General features: G+C 37.5%; 2 protein-coding genes across 9 annotated transcripts in view; one reads left to right on the forward strand and one right to left on the reverse strand.

Annotated features, from left to right (window-relative positions):
• Positions 1 to 11,006, reverse strand: part of scn8aa (sodium channel, voltage gated, type VIII, alpha subunit a) — a 51,867-nt gene extending 40,861 nt beyond the window's left edge. For 3 of the 8 annotated variants that reach the window (XM_026243908.1, XM_026243909.1, XM_026243907.1), the window contains exons 1-2: positions 10,034 to 10,518; positions 6,088 to 6,419 (exon numbers count right to left, since the gene is read on the reverse strand). In XM_026243908.1, the coding sequence (XP_026099693.1) occupies positions 6,088 to 6,363 (276 nt within the window). In that variant the 5' untranslated portion in view covers positions 6,364 to 6,419; positions 10,034 to 10,518. Of the gene's footprint in view, positions 1 to 6,087; positions 6,420 to 10,033; positions 10,519 to 10,872 lie in introns of those variants that run through there. The other 5 variants (XM_026243905.1, XM_026243904.1, XM_026243903.1 and 2 more) reach the window with 5 other exon arrangements.
• A 480-nt stretch (positions 11,007 to 11,486) lies between these two features.
• LOC113070497 (acrosin) lies at positions 11,487 to 13,855 on the forward strand. Its single transcript, XM_026243802.1, has 5 exons — positions 11,487 to 11,674; positions 12,261 to 12,441; positions 12,746 to 13,017; positions 13,314 to 13,456; positions 13,529 to 13,855. Exons 1-5 carry the CDS (start codon positions 11,569 to 11,571, stop codon positions 13,778 to 13,780), a joined length of 954 nt encoding a protein of 317 aa, XP_026099587.1. The 5' UTR covers positions 11,487 to 11,568; the 3' UTR covers positions 13,781 to 13,855.
• The last annotated feature ends 6,815 nt before the right edge of the window (positions 13,856 to 20,670 follow it).

Consider the following 20,670-nt stretch of genomic DNA (forward strand, 5'->3'; position numbering starts at 1 on the left):
CCAACCAGATATTCATTCAATTAAATTTTGTTTTCTGTCAAAAGTTGGAAAGACATGAGGGTGAGTAAATGTTGACATTTTCACTTCATCATTAACCCTTGAAATACCCAAAATAATGATGGAAAGTGTAAACAACATATAGGATTAGGAATAAAGAAACATTACTAAATTCTGTTTCGTAACTAAAACATACAATAGAATTTACCACATAAGTAGAAAATGATCTTCCCTGAGCTGTGACTAAACAACTGAAAATAGCAGAGCACACCAGAGAATTTGGAGAAGCACTACTGACTCATTAGGCCACTTTACCCCATTCCAGGAAAGTACATAAAACACACAAAGGATTTTTAACCTTACATAGCCCACTGAATATTTGACACATATACATTTCTAAGGCCACTAAATTATCAGCATGATCAAAACTGCTGAAAAATCTGTTACACAATTTACTACATGCCTTCTGTCCTCTTATATTTAATACTTTTAAACTTTTAGTAGAATTCTAAAAGGTTTGCACACACCTTTTTCTTTTAAAGTAAACGGGAATAACTGATGCTGTTAGTAATATTTCAATAAGATGGTCTGAACTTGTTTACTTGATTATCCATACATCATTTTGTGTGTGTGTGTGTGTGTGTGTTAAAATGTATCATAATAAATAACTTTTGGAGAACATGTATTTGCATATCTCTCAATCATCAGTTTTGCCCACACAATTAAAATGACAGCAGCTTGATAATAAAATTAAGCATTAAAATGTTATCGAGAGAAATAGCAAGACAGCTGATATTTCTATGAATTATTATGCATATTTATGTAATTCTGCTATACTGATTTACAAGCTGCAGAAAATTCATCTTACCTTTTCATAATCTAAATAACAACATTACCTATGCAACAATTTCTATATTTTTGTTTGATCTGGGCCTATGAAAAAAAGGTTTTTTTTGTCTCATGGAATGCGAGTCCTGTATTCTATACCATATCATGTCATAGCAATAATATCCTAATAAAACTTAAAACACATATGCAAACTTTTTAAAAAATATTATGTGTAAAGGTTCAATAAACTGTCTGTTAAATATATATATAAATGTCTGTCTGAATTTATATGAGCCCATGAACGAGTCAGTGTAAGCTCACCAGCCTTTCAGCAGATAACCTCATAATTGTTTAAATAAAATATGTTCACTACCATGAAAGTTTCATGGGAGGTTGTGTACATTTGCAGAGAGGGGATGTACCCCTGCACTTCCTTTTACATGCCTGAGTTTAGAGGAACACTCTTCAGCACCATGGAGAGCGCCAATCTATGCAGCACCATATCATCATCATCATCTGCACTTTACATGCAGAAACTCCTCAGAAGAATATATATGCATAATATGATACACAATGACAAATTAGGTTAAAGAAGCACAGCTCAGTAAATAACACTTTGTATAAGTAACTAAAGATGGAAAAGAGCCACATCTATTCGGGTCAGACTGAATCAGGCCACCATGTCAACTACATACTGGGACCTGCTTAGTCAAAAAAAATCTGCTCACTGCTCAGCAATATCAACAGCATGTGTGACATCAGGGTTCAAAAGCTGCATGCTGTGGGGACAAAACAGGAGAAGACTCCTTCAAACCAGCAGCCCACGGCCAACTGCATATGAAACATTAGATGAAAAATAATCAGAACTGATGCATATATGAAAAAAAGTATTTGCTTGCTATAGTACATGCGCACACACAAGAGAAGTGCATGTGGGTTTCGTCTTTTTAATGCTTGACAGGCTGCACAGCTACTGAAAATTTCATAATCCAGAACGGAGAAGAAAAAAGACATAGAGAGATAAAGTGACAGAGAAAGACAGCCCATAGAGGAATGAGTAAGCAGTGAGAGGAAGGGAGGAAGATGGAGAACGAATGGGGCAACAAGAAAGACAATTAAAAAACAATAGGAAACAGAAAAAAAGAGAGCAGAAGCTATAAAAAAAGCTGTAAAACTGGACACAGCCTCAAGCACTGAAAAAAAAAAACTCTGAAAAATGTCCTTCAAATCAGCTAAGGTAATAATAAAGAAACAAGGGGGAAAATAATACTGATGGAAATGCACCATGATATAAAATTTGTTCATAAAAATAAGAAATTAAATTAATAAAATCTCAGTTACATTGTTAAAAAGTATAGGAAGTTATAACATTTTGATAAAATGAAATGCCTGAGTTAAAATAAATAAATAAATAAACGTCATACTTGCCAACATATTTCTATACAAGAGATGTCACTAACTAGAAATGGCAATATGTTCAGTTAAAACTGTACATTTACATTTCTAAAATAAATGTGCACATTTTTGCTAAATAATGCTGTTATTACTAGACACTGCAATATGTTCGGTTAAAAAAATTATTCAGACACTAAAATGATTACATGTATTTATTTTAATTTTCCAACTGAGGCTTCCAAACAGGGAAAACACAGAAAATAAGAGAGAGAGAGAGAGAGAGAGAGAGAGAGAGAGAGATAGTGTTACAGGATGATGCCAAGTGAATAGGTAAAAGTGATGTAAAAAAATAAAATAAATAAATAAATAAAAACAATGCAGGTGAAGCACAGACCACACCTTTGGCTGGACACATGGGGAGGAGAGAAACATGAAGAATCATAAATGACAGAGATGGTGACTAATGTATGATGTAAAAGAGTGAGAAGATTCAGAGCCAAAATAACTTATATCACAATCCAAGGTCAAGCTCTCTTCATTCTGTAACATTTAATTTCATACATTATAAAATATTCTCAAATAGCTTCATTTTCAAACCTGTGCTTTAATTATGTTTATTAAAATTAAAAGAATTACTGCATTACGTATATTTGTGACCCTGGTCATCATAAGTAGCACGGGTATATTTGTAGCAATAGCCAACAATACATTGTACGGGTCAAAATTATCAATTTTTCTTTTATGCCAAAAATCATTAGGATATTAAGTAAAGATCATGTTCCACGAAGATATTTTGTTAATTTCCTCCCATAAATATATAAAAACTGGATTTTTGATAAGTAATATGTATTGCTAAGAACTTAATTTGATCAACTTTATAGGTATTCAAATATTATCATAAATCAATATATCAATAGCACCTTTATTTGATCAGTTTTACATTTCAATATGAAAAAAAATTGACCCTTATGACTGTTTTGTGGTCCAGGGTCACATTTATCTTAAAATAAAGCACAGAGAAAATTGTACAGGCTTGTTCCTGCATGTAGCCATTTACAGCACATGTACTGATGCATGTAGCTAACAGAAACAAATGAGATGCCTACATTATAAGATGAGTATTTATAAGAGCTTCTGAGAGTGCTGAGGCTGTGAACAGATGTGAGAGAGAAGTGATACGCCAATTATACTGAAGCAGTGCATCACCCTGCCTTCCCCAGCCCCCCAACCAGCCCAGACAAGCCCACTCTGAGTGCCGCGTCATCAAAGGGGGAAGCAATGGTCCTACAAGGCACATTTTGAAGAGCCCCTTCTAAGATTTATGACCCCGTATGGAGCTTTGACTCTCTGTCTTTCTTCTTTTGTCTCCCCTTTCTACAAACCCTTTACTCAAACAGAACATGTTCCTGGATCAACAACAATCTTATCAAACAGTCAGAGCACAAACCTGATTCCCAGGGATCACACTTACTAATTAACCGCATATCTTGCGTCCAGCGTAAATCACATTGAAAATAAAACCAAAAACAAAAGATTTTTATAAATGCATAAATATAAATCAATGTGGCTTAAGAACCTGAAAAATGTAGATTCAACATGTCTTTGGGTAAATACTGTTAAGCCTCTCTATCTCACAACTGATTTGTTTTCATCATACTGGACTGTATAACCATCTCCTTGATTCATCTGTGCTGGAGGACTCAGGGTTCATCAGCTGCTCCAATAGCAAAGTTTCCTAGGCTAATTGCTTCTGATAGTGTCACAGGTCTGGATTTAAAAGCTGCCAGCTCCCATTTCTCAGCTGGTTTTACACTATGAAGAGAGCTGCCCTGAGCCTACTGCTGCAAGCTGCAAGTCAAGCCTAGCGTGTGGAAACAAAAGGACAATGGGATGCGGAGAAAAACCTCTTCCATGAGGTTTTCATTGGGAGACTGAAATCTCCTTCCTGTGCATGCATGGAGCAGGCGGTTACGTAACAGACAGTGTGTGCTGCATGAGAGGGAGGCAGAGGAATGAGACTGAGGGAGAGAGCAAGAGAGGGAGGCAGGGAAAGGCTCCAACACATGTACACATTAACAAGCATTAACACTCAAATGAGCCTGTGCATTATTTAGTAAAGTCCAGTGTGGCAGACACGGCTAAAGCCTCACCACTGCACTTAGCGCTGAGCCAAACAGAAACAGATCTGAGCCTGCTGGGCTCAATTACAACTCAGACAGAAAAGATGACCTCATCTTCACCCGTAGGCTACATCTCATAACAACAACTCGCACCTGAAAATCTGTTTGAGGACTAGCTTGCATCTGATATTGTTTATTTTTAACATAAAAAATAAGCCACTGTTTTATGACTTGTAACACATCAAGAAGTTGTGCATTCATTAAAAAGTCTTCAAGCACAAAATGCTGCACTTTTATTATATTCACAGCATTTTTCACCACATACTAACTGCACAATATTTTAAATGAAAGGTTGAAAAATTTGAAATTATAAAATGTTGTGGCATTTGGTTTTTACTCCACATGACTGTGTAGAACCTTTAGCATGATTTGTGAATGATCTTAAGAGCGTCTTGTGCTTCAGTGGAGGTTTAGAGTTAAAAATTCATATTCATGTTACATCATGACAATTACTACTTGTTTTAAATTTCAAACACCTAAAACCTTTCCAGGTTTCTATTTTGAGCTCCAGATTTTTTTATCATAAAAGCCAGTATTTGAAAATCAAAAGAGTCAAAGGTTGGCATACAGTTCAGAAATACTAGTAAACACACAGCATGATGTTATATTATTAGGCAAAACGCAATAGATTAACCATTAGTTGTGAGCTCTGACTGGACCCAGCAATTCTGTCCATAACATGGATCTAAACTAACTTTTAAGCATTTAAAGATGTTTGCTGAATGAAACAATTATTTAAAATGAAAGTAAAAAAAACATTTATAATTTTACATTATATTTTGAACAAGGTCTTACAGCACAACAAAAAATTTTAATGTAAACGTTTTTTTTTTTTTTTTTAGTTCAGCATATTAAACAGGATTATGTGACACTGAAACCTGGAGTAATAGCTGCTTAAAATGTATCTTTGCCATCAATCTTCTGCCATTTCTAAATATATACATATAATTTTTTTTTGTATTTGTGATCAAATAAATGCAGCTTTGTTCAGCATAATAGACATCTTTTACAATGAAATCACTTGAAAAATCTTAGCAAAGCCAAACTTTTTAAGGGGAGCCTACATTTTAGTTAGATGTGTAATATATGTCAGAGAAGTAGTTTAACTTTTTTTCTCATATTTTTTCTATCTTCACATACACATGGCAACACAAAAGACTACCAAAAACCTTACACAACAACATTACAGATCTTTAAGTATCCTAACTATCCTCATCCCACTACTCAGAGAGCTATTCAAATATGCCGCACGGTTCCTTTAAATGCACTGGAGCATTTCTTTTGGCTGTTCATTTCTAAACGATTATTACTGGAACAATTAAAACAAGTCTGTCAGCTGGAACTGTAAAGCTTCAAGAGACCACTGCAAACCTCCTCTACAAGCCATTTTTAAGCATCATCTCATACTCAACCTACAATATACATAAACAATAAACAAATTCTTCTGCCCTGTAGTGGATTACAGGAGGATGTTATTCACATTGTCATATGTTTACCAAGTAAATCCGACAACTGCATGTCACCATCAGAGGTTTTCGCACATGAGAATAACAATAAATGACCTGGAAAAGTTAGGGAAAAACACATCAGCTTCTCCACTTTTATAATGATCCATAGTTTACTGCTCAGAATGTAACATGTGAAGGCCAGATTTCCAAGACTTAAACAGACATAATGACACACTCACTTTCTTATTCATGTAGAAAGGATCGAGATCCTCCAATGGTGTTGCCACCATTCCAGGAGGGATATCCCCATAGATGAAGGGCAGACTCTTGCCCACCTCCAGGTCAGTGTTAGGCTTGGGTTTGTTCTCGTCGTCATCGTCGCGGTAGCTGTTGTCTTGTTTAGGTGGCGGCTTGGCTTTCTCCTCAGCAATGCGCTTCTCAATTTCACACAGAGATTCCCTGGTAAAGTATTTGAAGCTGTCAGGTCCTGGCGGTGCAAAAAATGGTGCAGCCATGTTTTCATCCTGCAGCAACTTCTTCTCCTGTTATGTACCCTCCACGGCAGCCAGTTCTATATTGAAAAGAAAAAAAGACATTATTGGACAACTTGACTCAGAATCATACAGTAGTCTTGTCCACACTACAACTTGTTTTGTCCCATAAACAAATAGTTGTAAAGCAACTGTGCACTCTTACTCCCAAAAGTCAGCCAATGAGATAAGAGCTTACCAGATCAAGAAAGTATTTTCTAATTTCACATTCAAAATGTTCATTTAAGCATTTTGCATATCCTTTCAAACATTCTGTATCAGTTCATGCATTCCCTGGGAATCAAACCTGCATTGTTTGTGATAGTGTGCTTTCTGAGCTCGTATCAATATTATATAACATTCATGTTCTATACATTTATTTGCATGTAGCATAAGATATCTGCAAGATACAAGCATTGGCAGAAACCGAATCATTTCTAATCTGCTGGTTAAGCTGTGACGTAAAAAATACTTTTTCTGGGTCTAAGCCTCCACTATCTTGAAGAATTTGGGTAACCAAATAGTTGCTGGTCCCCATTAACTTCCACTGAATGACAAATATACAAAGATTTTTTTGCAGTACTATCCCTTTAACGTAAGTTTACAAAAACTCACAGTATACACTAAAGCAAAGACATTAGATACAAAGACTGGGAGGAAGTGCAATGTGTACAATGATGGAATAAGCCCAATGTTCTGAACATTTGCATTGGCAGGTTCAGCTTGAAAGCTTTTTAAATACTATTTGAGAATAAAAAAAACAAATATGAGACAATTGTCAAGATTTTATTGCTGATTTAAGTGTAGCATGCAGTTTTTGAGATTTTGAGATTTGAGGCTATCCCCATTCAAGTAAGTAAGAGTTGGTTTTGGACGCCTGAAATAGCTTCCCAGAGGCTCTGTAAATATGGCTGCCGAGTGAACAGACTTTCACTCAAAGCGACTTTGACTGCAGTCTCTGTGCTCACAGTGTCCTGGACACCAATATTATTCATTAAAGATCATTAAAGATGAATCACTGTGTGGCCAACTGAGATTTCGGTATTGAGATAAAGGTTAGAATCATAATTTTTAGGTAGTAGTATGACAGCACACTGTGAGTGTATATTAGCACTTGTGTATATTAGTTTGTTTGTTTTTGGGATTTAACAGAGTAATTAAAATCTATACTTGGTTCATCTTTAATGAAGGTTAGCAAATGGAGAAATCTAAAATTCCAGGACTTAAAGTTGAGATGAAATAGAAGTAGTGACAGATCAGTTGACTGCAAGAAAATGATTTAAGATGACTAAATGATTGGAAAAATCTAGTATACATCACCAGACAGAAGTTATTTGCATTAGAATTTTAAATAAGATCTAAAAATTTGCTTGTATAGAAAAACTGTAAATGTACATTGTGTCTACTTTCAAAATAACTCTGATCTTAATATGTAGCTAGATTTTCTAATCTACAACATTACAATAACTATTCATTCCTACATATGATAATTTGTTGTCAATTGATCACCAGCTACTATCTTGCATCACATTATCAATACTTAAAATCGAAGCTAAGAGAGCCCACACAATCTTGTCACAAATATAAACAGCAAAATGTCATTTAGATTTAATTCTAGCTTGTGGAAAGATAGTCTTACTGAACAATACTACCTTGTTACATCATCCGCTCACACAAACTGATATGTTAAGCACAGGAAAGTGAAATGCTAAGCCTTGATCTAAAAATATTACCTTACACATCAAAACAATCTGTTGCTAAATTGAGCGCATGTTAAAGAGAGACTAGCACTAGATCCTGGATGAGTCATCCACTTCATGAAAAATGAAAAGCACCCTCCATTACAAGCAGATAAAGGTGATACTTAGTGTTTGTCTTTGGATTACACTTGCAATAATATTAATTGCCTTTGTGATAAGTGATTCATTGGACTTTATTCCTGATTTGTGTTTGCGTAATCATGGTATGGTTCTTTTGGGTCATTATGATGGATGTTTCTATTTTAGATGAAAGGGTGCTGGGAGCTGAAAGGATGTAGACTGGATTAGAAGATACCTCATGAGATCATAAGCAGTTTTGAACCTGTCTTCCTCATGAACAAAACCTCCACTGAGAGGCCGATTTGGGACATGCATTATGTCCCTAAGGCTGCAGAATGGGAAATGGGGTGGGTGAAGGGAGACCTAGTGAACCACATCATCTAAAACCTTGTGTGCACTTATGGGCCAGAGAGGTTCTTATTTACCTTCAAGCAAATAAGAACCTTAAACAAAATATCAAGGAATGCTACAACCAAATGTTGGCACATAACAGACACAATTTGTGGCAAAAGTATGAATCTTATATCACTTCAAGACCTGCTGGAAATTAAAAAAAAAACAGCTTAAAACAGCCTTAGACTGTTTATCAGTTTTAGCAGGTCTCTTGGCAGGTCTAAACAGGGGTTTGGCACTTACTTGGTCAGACTAGGAGACCAGCTTAAACCAGCAAAGAGCTGTAAACCAGTGTAGGCCAGTTTAAGTAGATTTTTTTCCCATAGCAACGAAACAGATAAACAAAATAAATTATCATAATAACATCCAAACACATTTTGTAATTGTCATTTTCAATGTCTTATTAGTAAAACTGTGTGGTCAGAGAGGATCTTGCCTTACGGGAGCTGTCCAATCAGCACCACACTGTAAAAATTTACTTATACGTTTATTTATTTATTTTTATTATTATTATTATTATTATTATTATTATTATATACAAGATGAAATTAGAATTACTTTAAATCTAAATTTAAATATAAAATATAAAAATTAAATGTAAGAGCAACAATATTTCTACACATTTCGGCCCAACAAGCCCAACAGCGTTGTCTGAATACACATCTACTTTCTAGAAAAACCTGCTGATTTAAGGTTTCCAGAATTTCCAGCATGCAATGCAATATGAACAAATTATGCATTTATGGTTAAAAGATTATTATTTTACCATATGCTATTAATTGTGTTGTCTTGTTAACTAATTGTTAGTTATGTGTTAAAAAGCACATCTTGTTACTTAAATACATTTCATTAAAATTGAAAAATTAACAAATTCTCTATTATGAAGCACACACACACAAATAGTTGCCCTCACAAGATTTTATAAGCTGTAATGATCTTTTGCATTTTGTAAACAATCACACTCAAATTGGTTAAACAGTGCTATGTAGTATTACTAACGATAGTTAAGAAATATAAGCATATTGTTTCTCAGGGGATTATTAAAAAGGCTGTAAGGGAATTCGTATCAAATGAACGAGGTGGGCTTCTGTTTGGTGGGCCTAAATATCTAGAAATAACTGAAGAGACTATGCTGGGCTGCACAGGGACACAGCTTTAGAAAATTTCAGGTGGGTGCAGCTTATTTACAGATGAGAGGACATAGGTTAATTTTGAAAGCATTATGAATAAAATTATGAATTCATTTCCATCCATGTGCTTTTCGAGATTCTTTGCACACCGAACTGTCAAAACGACACACTAACGTCTCCAAATGTAAAACACGTCAACAGATGATGTAGCCTATATTGGGACATAAATTAAAATTCCTTAAAACAAACCTCTACCTTATTTCAAGAACATCGTCAAGTGTGGTTATGTGACTCGATGCGAAGTGGTCCTACCTTGATTTCATCAATGTTTGGTCACGAAATCCTTATCAGCACAACGGTTCTTTGCGTTCTCCAAGCATCTTTGCGTTTTCCAAAACGTTGTCACGTTTTCCTCGGCGTCAGAAAACTATTTTTCTGAAAACGTACGTTTCTAAACAGCCCGACGCCCTCACGAAAGCGGGCCAAAGCTGCAGAGGGAAAACGGAAAATAGGCTACTACATGGTTTTTTTTCCTGCTATTTACGTTTTAGTCACATAACCGCATTTCTAAGCAAAACTTCTATCGCTTTTAGAAAACAGTGAGATATCTCAACGACGCTCGTGAGGAACATAAACAAGAAAATGTAGCATACCACACCTGTGCAACCTGCGTCCTCCCTACAAGCAGCCAAAAACGTATTTGAACGTCTTGATTACAACGGATCACTTGTTCACTGTCCACGTGTGCATTTTTGCTCATTTGCTCAGCTTGACATATGATAAATTCCTGCAAGAAGACCTGTATTCAGATGAGGGTGCAAAGCTACAGGCTACGGATCACGTCATTGATCATGCAAATACAAATAACACACCACATTTTGCCTTGCAAGAATGTGTTTAACTCACATTATGACCGCTTGATACTGTCATTTGAGCGGGTCAAATGAAAGGAACTAATCACAATAGGTTCACTTAAACAAGAAAGAGAACTGCATTACAGTTATTACAGCTATAACGGAATATAAAAGCGAATGTGCATTGGGCGAGAAGAGTCTAGCAGTAGAACCCTGCGATATTCAGTGACAGTGCAACGACTTCCATTGCAGGGAATAAACACAATCGAGAGTGTGATATTTAAACACAACACTTACTATGATTACGCTAGCGGGTATCCAAAAAAGTCCTCACTGGACTGCAGATGTCGAATAAATTGGGAAGAAATTACGGATTTCGCCATATTGTTGCTGCTACCTTCCTTTCAGTGTGCACTGTGTTATCCTGCATAATTGATGACTCCCAGCAAAATGTTAAGGGAGTGTCGGCCAATAGGTAGCACAAGTTCCACAACAAGAGATTTCTTTTTAGTTTTCGTGATTGGAATTTCAGTTAAAGTGCCTTCTTTGAGAATTTGGTGTTTCAAGAATGTTTGGGAATGACGATTTTGATGTTGTGTTGCCTTAAATGTCTGAAGCAACAATCACACTGCCTTCATTGTGTTTCACTTGGAGTTTAAAAATATATTTAAAACGCTATTAAATAACAAATAAGTTGTTGGCTTAGTGTATTATCATGAGGGACAAACTCGCATGAAATTTATGTCAGTGTATTTGTTTAATGGTAGTGTTTTGTAAAGGATGACTTTCCTTTCTAGTGTCAACTTTAAGACATAAAAGTTTTAAATATGTATGCCTACTACAATACGCTGTTGTCTGTATAAACTAAAGACTTGAAATGTGTTGATTTGCATGTTCTTCCTTGTCCGGGTCTTTTAAAACATTACAGAACGATGTTACGTCACTTTCCGAATCTTTTCAGATAACCTAATAATCAGTTCCAAAGAGATTCGAATGTTTCTATCTGCTTTGTATCTCCCTCTTATTGCTTTCACATTTAAAATGTTTATCACAGCCCTACAATTAGTCTTCATTAGCTCGTTATCGTCTGGAATCACAGGTAGTTTAATTTTAACAATATTATTATTATTATTATTATTATTAACCCCTTTAATCCAAATAAAACAAATTGCATGCCTTTTGTGAGGCTTCAGACAATTCTAGTAAAAAAAATATAATTAATATAAATTCCTTTCGACAACTTTTATCAGTGGCAAGCTATATATATATATATATATATATATATATATATATATATATATATATATATATATATATATATATATATATATATATATATATATAAAAAAAATTCTTAAATGTTTATTTATGAAGTAATTTCTTGAATGTTTTATTTTTATGCAACAAATTTTTACTCTATTTTGATAACTTTACTCTATCATTACTTATTCGATACAGGGATCTGTGTCTTCCCACTAACATTTACATGCATTGTGAGAGGATCATCTTAATACATCATTAGACCTTTGAAATATTGTACATAAAAAATGCATATAATTGGCTTATTAAATGTTACTGGCATTTTAAATGGGTTAATATTATTTACAGACAATTTAATCATCAGTGGATGTCATATAAAAAGGAATGAAAAGTGTTAAGTGCAACTTACTAAATTCTCTTTTAAGGTTGTGGAAAGCGACCTTTGCTGGATCCTCCAAACGACCTTCGTATTTCAGGAGGTCTTTCTGCATTGGAGGGTGCATGGCCTTGGCAGGTGAGCATACAGCGAATGTCAAGACATGTCTGTGGTGGGTCGGTCATCAGCCATCAGTGGGTAGTCACCGCATCCCACTGCTTCAGAAATAGGTGAGACACTTATATGCTTCTCCTCCCTCGTGCCATGCAGCATTTGTGGGCAGACACACATCTTACTGTTTTAACTTTAAGCAAGTAGTTAAACTAAAATTATATACTTGCTTGCAGTAGTTGTTCAGTTTATTATATCTTATCCCTTTTTAGATTAGCACTGGATGTAGACTACTTACTACAGCAAACCCTTTAACTCACAAATAAAATGCCTAAAACAATTTATACAAAAAATAATATGTTTTTGCAGATCTTTTGCATGCATTTTGTATCCTAATTTGTCCCTTAAATCTTTCTTTTATAGTAACAACTATAAATTACGAATAGTGGCTGGAGTGAATTCTCGATCTAAGTATGGAAAGGGTGTCCAGTATCGTTCAGTCCAGCAAGTGATCCTGCATGAGAATTTCAGCCGATGGAATTATGACAACGATGTGGCACTTTTGCATCTGTATCACCCTTTGTATTTCACAAAGCATGTGCAGCCTCTGTGCATAATGGAAAATGAAATGGATGAGAAACAACTTAGCTTCAGTGAGTGTTACATCACTGGTTGGGGCAGCTCAGTGATAGAAGGTTAGTATTTAAATGTCAAAAAACACTAGTCCAAAATTAAATAAAAACATTGTTAAAACCTGGAAATGCATAATCACAGTATTAAATGGGTTCATATATCAGAGAGAAGCTCTATTTTTTTCTTTCTATCAAACTGTTAAAAGTATGTTTATAAGTTTTAAGTAAGTTTCTATAATAAGTTCTTTCCTTCCTCTTTGAGAAGAAAACCATGAACACTTACATTTTACATGACAACAACATTTTTCCTCTAACAAAATATATATACATAATTCTGAAACATTTGACTTTTTTTGTAGGAATGTTATTTAGCACTCTTCAGGAAGCTGAAGTTGATCTCATTGATGCTGGGATCTGCAACCAAAGGAGCTGGTATGATGGCCATGTTAATGACAACATGATCTGTGCAGGATTTGACAAAGGGGGAGTCGACACATGTCAGGTAATGTTGTCTCATTATTTCAGAGTAACTAGTCATTGAAAGACAGTGATTAACAAGATCTCTTCAATTAAGGGTGACAGCGGTGGTCCGCTACAGTGTTACAGCAAAGACATGGAGAGATTTTACCTTTATGGTGTGACAAGTCATGGAGAAGATTGTGCAATGCCAAAGAAACCAGGCATATATACTCGTGCTAGCCGGTACACCGTCTGGCTAAGAAAAGCTCAAGCAAAATCTGTATCTGCTGCCTCAATCGAAGATCTGCCAGTTTTTAAATTAATCTCAGCCCTGTTTTTCTCTGCCTGCATGGGCCTGCTAATGTGAGCCATCCCCCATCAGAGATCAGAACAGCTCTCTGGGTTATGTGCTCTGTTCCTGTCATTATAATAAAGTGTAACAATAAAATGTACTGTATTTAACATTTTTTCTAATTGTATTTTATAATCTCATTTATTTTATGTTTGGAAATAGAACTTTACTTACCTTATTAGACATTATTCTGAAATTAAGGTTAATTTTGAGCACAAATTGCAGTTTGCAATTGTATTAATTGAAAATATGTTTAATTGTTTTTTTTTTTTTGTATTTTCATTCACTTATGGCGGCCGAGAGAGCTCACTGCGCTGCAAATGAAAAATACATGCAAATAGAAAAAAAGACCTACAAATTAAGAAGACATCATCAATTTGACAACACATATGCTGCAAATGCTCATAACACAAACAAATAAACGCACAGCAAAAACAAATACATGCTGCAAATACAGCACAAACAGAAACACAAAGCAAATAGGCACAGATCACATCGAAAATGTTTAATGGGGTGGTTGATTGTGATTTCACTTTTTTAATGTTAGTTAGTGTGTAATTTTGCTGTTTGACCAAACAATATCTGCAAAGTTACGAAGCTGAAAGTTCAATGAAAACAGAGTTATCGTCTTTTAAAATTCTAGCAGTTTAATGCCTACAAAAACGGCTGGTAGGGACCAGAAGAAGTTAATTTCCGGATTCGTGACATCACAAAGTAAACCCAGATAAACAAGTATAGGTCTCTGCAGGAAAGTAATGGGAGTTACCAAATTAGGGTGTTTTTACACTATGATACCTGATTGGTTGATGTCATAGTGACATTAGGTTTAGGGGTGGGGTTGGGTAAGGGGGATCATTTAGATTGTATGATTTAGAAACACCCAGCAGTTTGAAAACACCCACATGGTGATAAACGCCCACTTTTGCTCTGCAGAGACCTAAGTCTCGATAAACCCCACCCTCAGGAAAAGGCAGCAAAGGGGGCGAGGCCATGCTGCACTGTTTTAGAGAAGAATAATAGAAAGCTAGCCTAGAGGTGCATGTAAATCTGTTCATATATGAATCCTGATTCTGTCTTCTAATGAATCTAATGGACTTTTCTAATGGAGTTTCAAAATCAGGGTTCTAAAGCAGTGTTTCTTAATATGGTTCCACACGTCCCCCCTGCTCTGCACATGCTCTGCATCTCTCTCTCTCTCATTCAGCTCAGCTCCGGCAATGAACTGATACAATTATACACTTATTTTCACATAGCTATGAGAAGTGTTAAACAAACCATGCTATATTAAAGCTTTAATCAGAATAAAACTGTATATTGAAAGCTAACATAAGCAGTAGCATTTACAAAAAATAGTGTATCTAAAAAAAACAGCGGTTAATTCCATCGTGATTTCACATAGAGCAGCTGTTGCTACACAGAGCTGTTGTTAACTGAGGAGATGCGGCAATTAACGCTGAAAATGAGGTGGATTTGTGCATCTTCTCTATTAACAATGGCTCTGTGTAGTAACAGCTGCTCTATGTGAAATCACGCACCTGATGGAATTAACCGCTGATTAGATAACCGGCTTTACTGACGAGATGCGCATAACGATCGGCCGATCATGATCGGAGCACCCCTAGTTATTATACTATGTGTAAACATAGTATACCTGTATACTAGATTTCATGATCTAAGGAAACGCTATCATGGTACGGAACGGGCCGAACCACAGCATTTCGTTACATAATTCAGGGAACAGTAGGTTACATATATAACCGAGATTTTCCCTTTCATAGGTCACTTCAATGCTGTGGTGATGTCACCATATGGGAACACTATACCATCACGTCTGATGTACCTGAGATAGCTGGGATCTGAGGAAAGAATCTGCTCAAGCTGAAAGAACCCGGTAGCCAGGAGATGTCCTTACATCCAGGCTTTAAAACTTGACAAAAATGCACAGTGAGGACCATCCTGCCACAGCACAAGTATTGTCCATAGAGGATCCACTAAGGAAGGCTTGCGATGAAGACACTGACCTTGTGGAATGAGCTTGAATTCCTAAGGGCAAAGTGAGTCTGCGTGCTTCATAGGCTAAGGATATAGCCTCCACCGGGGCCTTTATTTTTATTCCCAAACATATGAACAGCTGGTCGGACCCATTGAGCTGTATGATCAACATAGATCTTTAGCACTCTCACAGGACAAAGGTTTAGATCTCCTAACCCCACCTCCATGGGGGAGAAAGCCTCCAAGACTCGATGCGACCTTAGGAACGTAACCAGACCTTGGTCACAGCAAAACTTTCACAAATCCTGGTGCAAAATCCATGCATGAAGATGAAACAGACGGAGCTTGTAAATCCCCAAACTCTCTTGAGGGAGAATAAAGCTAAAAGAAGGATTGTCCTTTCTATCCACCAACAACAGTTGTTCCACTCTGTCCAACCATATTCTGTATAGCACCGCTGGAATTAGTTGAATCAGAGGAAACGCATACAAATTGGTCTTGGGCCATTCGTGTGCTAGAGCGTCCAGTCCCAGGGGTGATGGGGGGGATATAGAAACCATAGCGGGCAATGTGTCGTTGTGCTCGACACGAATAAGTCAACTTCTGCTTCTCCAAATGCTTACCATATATAGCTCACCATTTGATTCCCGAACAACGAGATGAAATCCTTTGGCTTTTCGTTCACCATTGAAATGGACTCATGTGAAGTAAGCCTACACTGATTAAAGGGGATGCTGCTGCCATTAGACCCAAAAGTCTGAGTCATAAACTTACCCTCACTGTGCAGTCTGTTTTGAAATGGCAAAGGCATGATATAAAAGACTGAACGCGCAGGGAAGACAATCTTGCCCTCATCGTGCGAGAGTCCAGATCTATCCCCAAAAAGGTTATCCGCTGGGAGGGGATCAAAACACTCTTTTGGAGATTCGTGTGTAAGCCCAGGCTGCTTAGATGATTCAGCACAAGATCTTGATGATAGCGTGCTTGAGTCTGTGATTGTGCTAATACCAGCCAATCTTCAAGGTAATTTAGCATATGAACACCCTGGAGTCGCAACGGAGCCAGAACTGCTTCCATGCATTTCTTGAAAGTCCATGGAGCCAGGGCTAACCAGAAGGGAAGAACATGGAATTGATATGCTTTGCCCTCTAAAGCGAATCTGAGAAACTTCCTGTTGCTCTTCTTGATCTGACTAGGAAAGTATGCATTCTCAGGGCGATCGTGAAAAACCAATTTTTTGGTTGAATCTGAGACAGAATAGATTTTACTGTCAACAACTTGAATTTGCTCATCCAGAGTGCAAGATTCAAATGGCGTAAATCCAATTTTGGTCGTTAGCCGACATCTTTTTTTGGTCCCAACAAAATAACGCCTGTAAAATCCTGACTTCATCTGCGTTAGAATTTCAGAGAATGGAAAGTAAGCACATCCGTAACGGCATCCATAAGCATGGGAAATGCACATGTCAAAGTCGCTGTGTTATGTTGAATATAATCCTGAAGCCTGTTCATGGCAGGATTTATTTCAACCGGATGAACAACGGGCAACCACTGTTAGCGATAATGCGGCAGCTTTATGGGCCGTCATAAATGGCCGTCTTTGCCAGACCCTTGTGCTGTCCCTTGAACTCTGAAGGCTGAATTGCGCAGAGTGTCTAAGGGGGAGCTCTGTCCAATACTGCTCGAGAAGCCTTTTGCAGCAAGACAGTCAATGTTAGAGCGTGGTGACTGCAGTGAGAGGGTTGGATGCGCATTAGCGGTCCAACAGCACTCTCTAATGGAGGGCACAGTCCCTGACGAACAGCTAAAGTATCAGGGACTGCTGTTAGGGGCCTGAGGACAAGAGGTCTATGCTGTCGAACTGAGGTCTAGCCTTTTCCTTTGGCATTGTCGAGCCAGTGGATTAGCCCTAGGATCCCAGTCCTTACGAGGGGGTGGCATAGGTGATGGCTCTTCCTGTGTAGAGACCCGTTGGTGGTATGAGGATGTTGAACGTAAGTGCTCCAGCGGCGCCTGGCGTCGCTCCGTTTCTCTGGGCCTGGAAGGAATCAGCTGGTGGAAAGTGGCTGATTGCTATTTGATAGAGTGTGGCAGCCGCTTGACCTGCAGCCAGGTAACACTGACCGTCGAGGTTAGACGTGACTCAACATGCCTTCTGTCCTCATAGTCCATGTTGCACATGTCGCCCCAAGCCATCGCCTCATGCGGTGCCTCGGCAACCATAGAAGCGATACGGCGTGGGTTAGATGCGGGGGCAACTTTAGAGAAGACATCTACCCTCGAGCGCAGAAATTTTAGCCGTAGACTAACACAGTGAGGACAAGAAGAAAGGCCGTTAAGCACTGCCTGCGCATGATGTAGGCCCAAGCACACTATGCACCTTTCATGAGTACATGCCAAGCGCTATTTGGCCAATAAAACTGGCAAGATGGTACAGGGCTTCAGACATTTGTCACACCAAGAGGTGACGTCACTGCAGCATCAAAGTGACCTATAAAAGGGAACTGAATCTCCTGCGCTCCATCAAGCCACTCCCATAATAGCTGTCATCACTCAAATTAATGCACAACTCTACATTATCTGTATGGCATGTGTGTAAGACTTGAATACAATTATGAAGTAACTATTTAATGACGAATAAATCTTTCATTGAGTAAAACTGACTTTGTCTAAGGACTACAAAACATTATTATATTGTCTATGCAACAGATGCAATCTAATACTGTTTACATGAAATAAACCTGCTCCCTAGCAGGGTTATGCTTATGGACCTGTTGCTATGACAGCAACTCTGGGATGAGCTTCGAAGAACCAAACAATCCAAGATTAAGCCAAATCGTCAACAATCAAAAACGGGCCCTTGAAGCCAGTTTGTTTCAGTCTGATCAAAACACTGGCGTTTCAGATATGATTAATATGCATATGCCTCTAATTCTGCATTCCTAAACTCAACAGAATCATGTGTGATTGGTTATAATGAGCAATGCTGTAAAGCGCTTAAAAATAAAATATAATAACATTAGCAGGTCAAACTTTAATACAGCAATCAAAACTTAATTTTAAGTATTAAGGTTTTTTGGAAGAAAAAAAAACAAGGAACCTCCCAAGTGTGTGTATGTGTGTGTGTGTGTGTGTGTGTATTATTTATATATATATATATATATATATATATATATATATAGCCTATTGGGTGTTATGGGGGTCCCTTAAAGGTCCCGTTCTTTGTGATCCCATGTTTTAGACTTCAGTTAGTGTGTAATGTTGTTGTTAGAGTATAAATAATATCTGTAAATTTCTAAAGCTCAAAGTTCAATGACAAGCGAGATATTTTATTTAACAGAATTTGCCTACAACGAACGACCCGTTTGGACTACATCCCTCTAGTTCCTGCAGTAATGACATCACTAAAACTGATTTTTGACTAACCCCCACCCACATGAATACACAAAAACGGGGGCGTGGTCTTGTTGTGCTCCGACAGAGAAGAGGAAGTGTTGGGTTTGTGTTTGTCGCCGTGTCGTCAAAACGCTGTTCTTTTCATCTCAGAGTCCAATCACCTTTGTTTGGGCTTGCCAGGGACATTGTACTTAGAGATCAATGGTTACAATTTATGTTTAACTCGGTTCCCGAAAATTATAATCCACATGTAAAACTATGTGCAGCACATTTAGCTGAGGGCAGCTTCCTCAATCTCAATCAGTTTAATGCCAGATTCGCACAAAGATTATTTTTGAAAGATGGAGCAGTTCCCTCTTTGTCTGGAGAAGGCGTTGTTTATGAACCACAACCGGTAAGTGTATTTTATTATTTAAGTTGGTGCGTTTAACAGTTTCTGTAACTTATTACGCAAAGGGCAACGCTGTTTAGCTTTGTTAACTAGATGTTAGGGCTGTGCAAAAAAAATCAAATGCGATTTTCTTGCGCATCTAAAATCGCTCCTGTGATTAGAAGTACATCTCCAGCATGTGCGTTCAGATTAGGATTGCCAGGTTTTCAAAACAAATCCTGATCACTAGCTTCTCAAAACTAGCCCAATCGCGTTTCCAGCAGGGGGCAAGGAACTCGACCGGAAGTTGAAGTCGGGTGGGGGCTGCCATCTTTTAGCAGAACTTCACTTGCGTTAGCATTCCCATTGACTCCCATTCATTTTGGCGTCACTTTGACAGCAAATAACTTTACATCTGAGGCGTTTAAAGACTCCGTTTGTCCATTATTTATTTCTAAAGATACACGACAATGTATAAAGGGCTCCATTACCTTCTACGTTACATTATGGCCCTGTATAAACAGTTTTTGTAAAAAAATAGGCTAACGATTGCGTCATAACCACTAGGCTCTCTGTCGCATTACCGTACAGACAGGAGGAGAAGCTCGCAGGCAATTAACTTAATATGGCGTACTGGCGTTACATTTTAAAATACTATACAAAATAATAAATCAGATTACTTACTCCTGCTCACTCACACCAAAGAACTCCCCGCTCAAGCTCGCCGTCTCTGCAAGACTAACGATGGCAGTTTGCACGCACAGCCACTTAGAAGATTTACATCTGTCAGACAGGTTGCTGACGTTGTCAAGCTTCGTTTGAGTCTGCGCGTCAGAAACGGAAGTGCTAAAAAATGCTAAAAATGGGCTTCACTTGTCTCAATTGTGTTCCAATGGGGTCGCTGTGTCCATTTCTTTTACTGTCTATGGTTTCCATAGACAGTAAAAGAAATGGACACAGCGAACCCATTGGAACTCGATTGAGACAAATGAAGCCCAGTTTTAGCGTTTTTTAGCACTTCCGTTTCTGACGCGCAGACTCAAACGAAGCTTGACGACGTCAGCAACCTGTCTGACAGATGTAAATCTTCTAGTAGCTGTGCGTGGAAACTGCCATCGTTAATCTTGCAGAGACGGCGAGCTTGAGCG

Source organism: Carassius auratus, unplaced genomic scaffold (genome assembly GCF_003368295.1).
Source record: "Carassius auratus strain Wakin unplaced genomic scaffold, ASM336829v1 scaf_tig00004557, whole genome shotgun sequence".
In the NCBI taxonomy this organism is placed as follows: domain Eukaryota; kingdom Metazoa; phylum Chordata; class Actinopteri; order Cypriniformes; family Cyprinidae; genus Carassius; species Carassius auratus.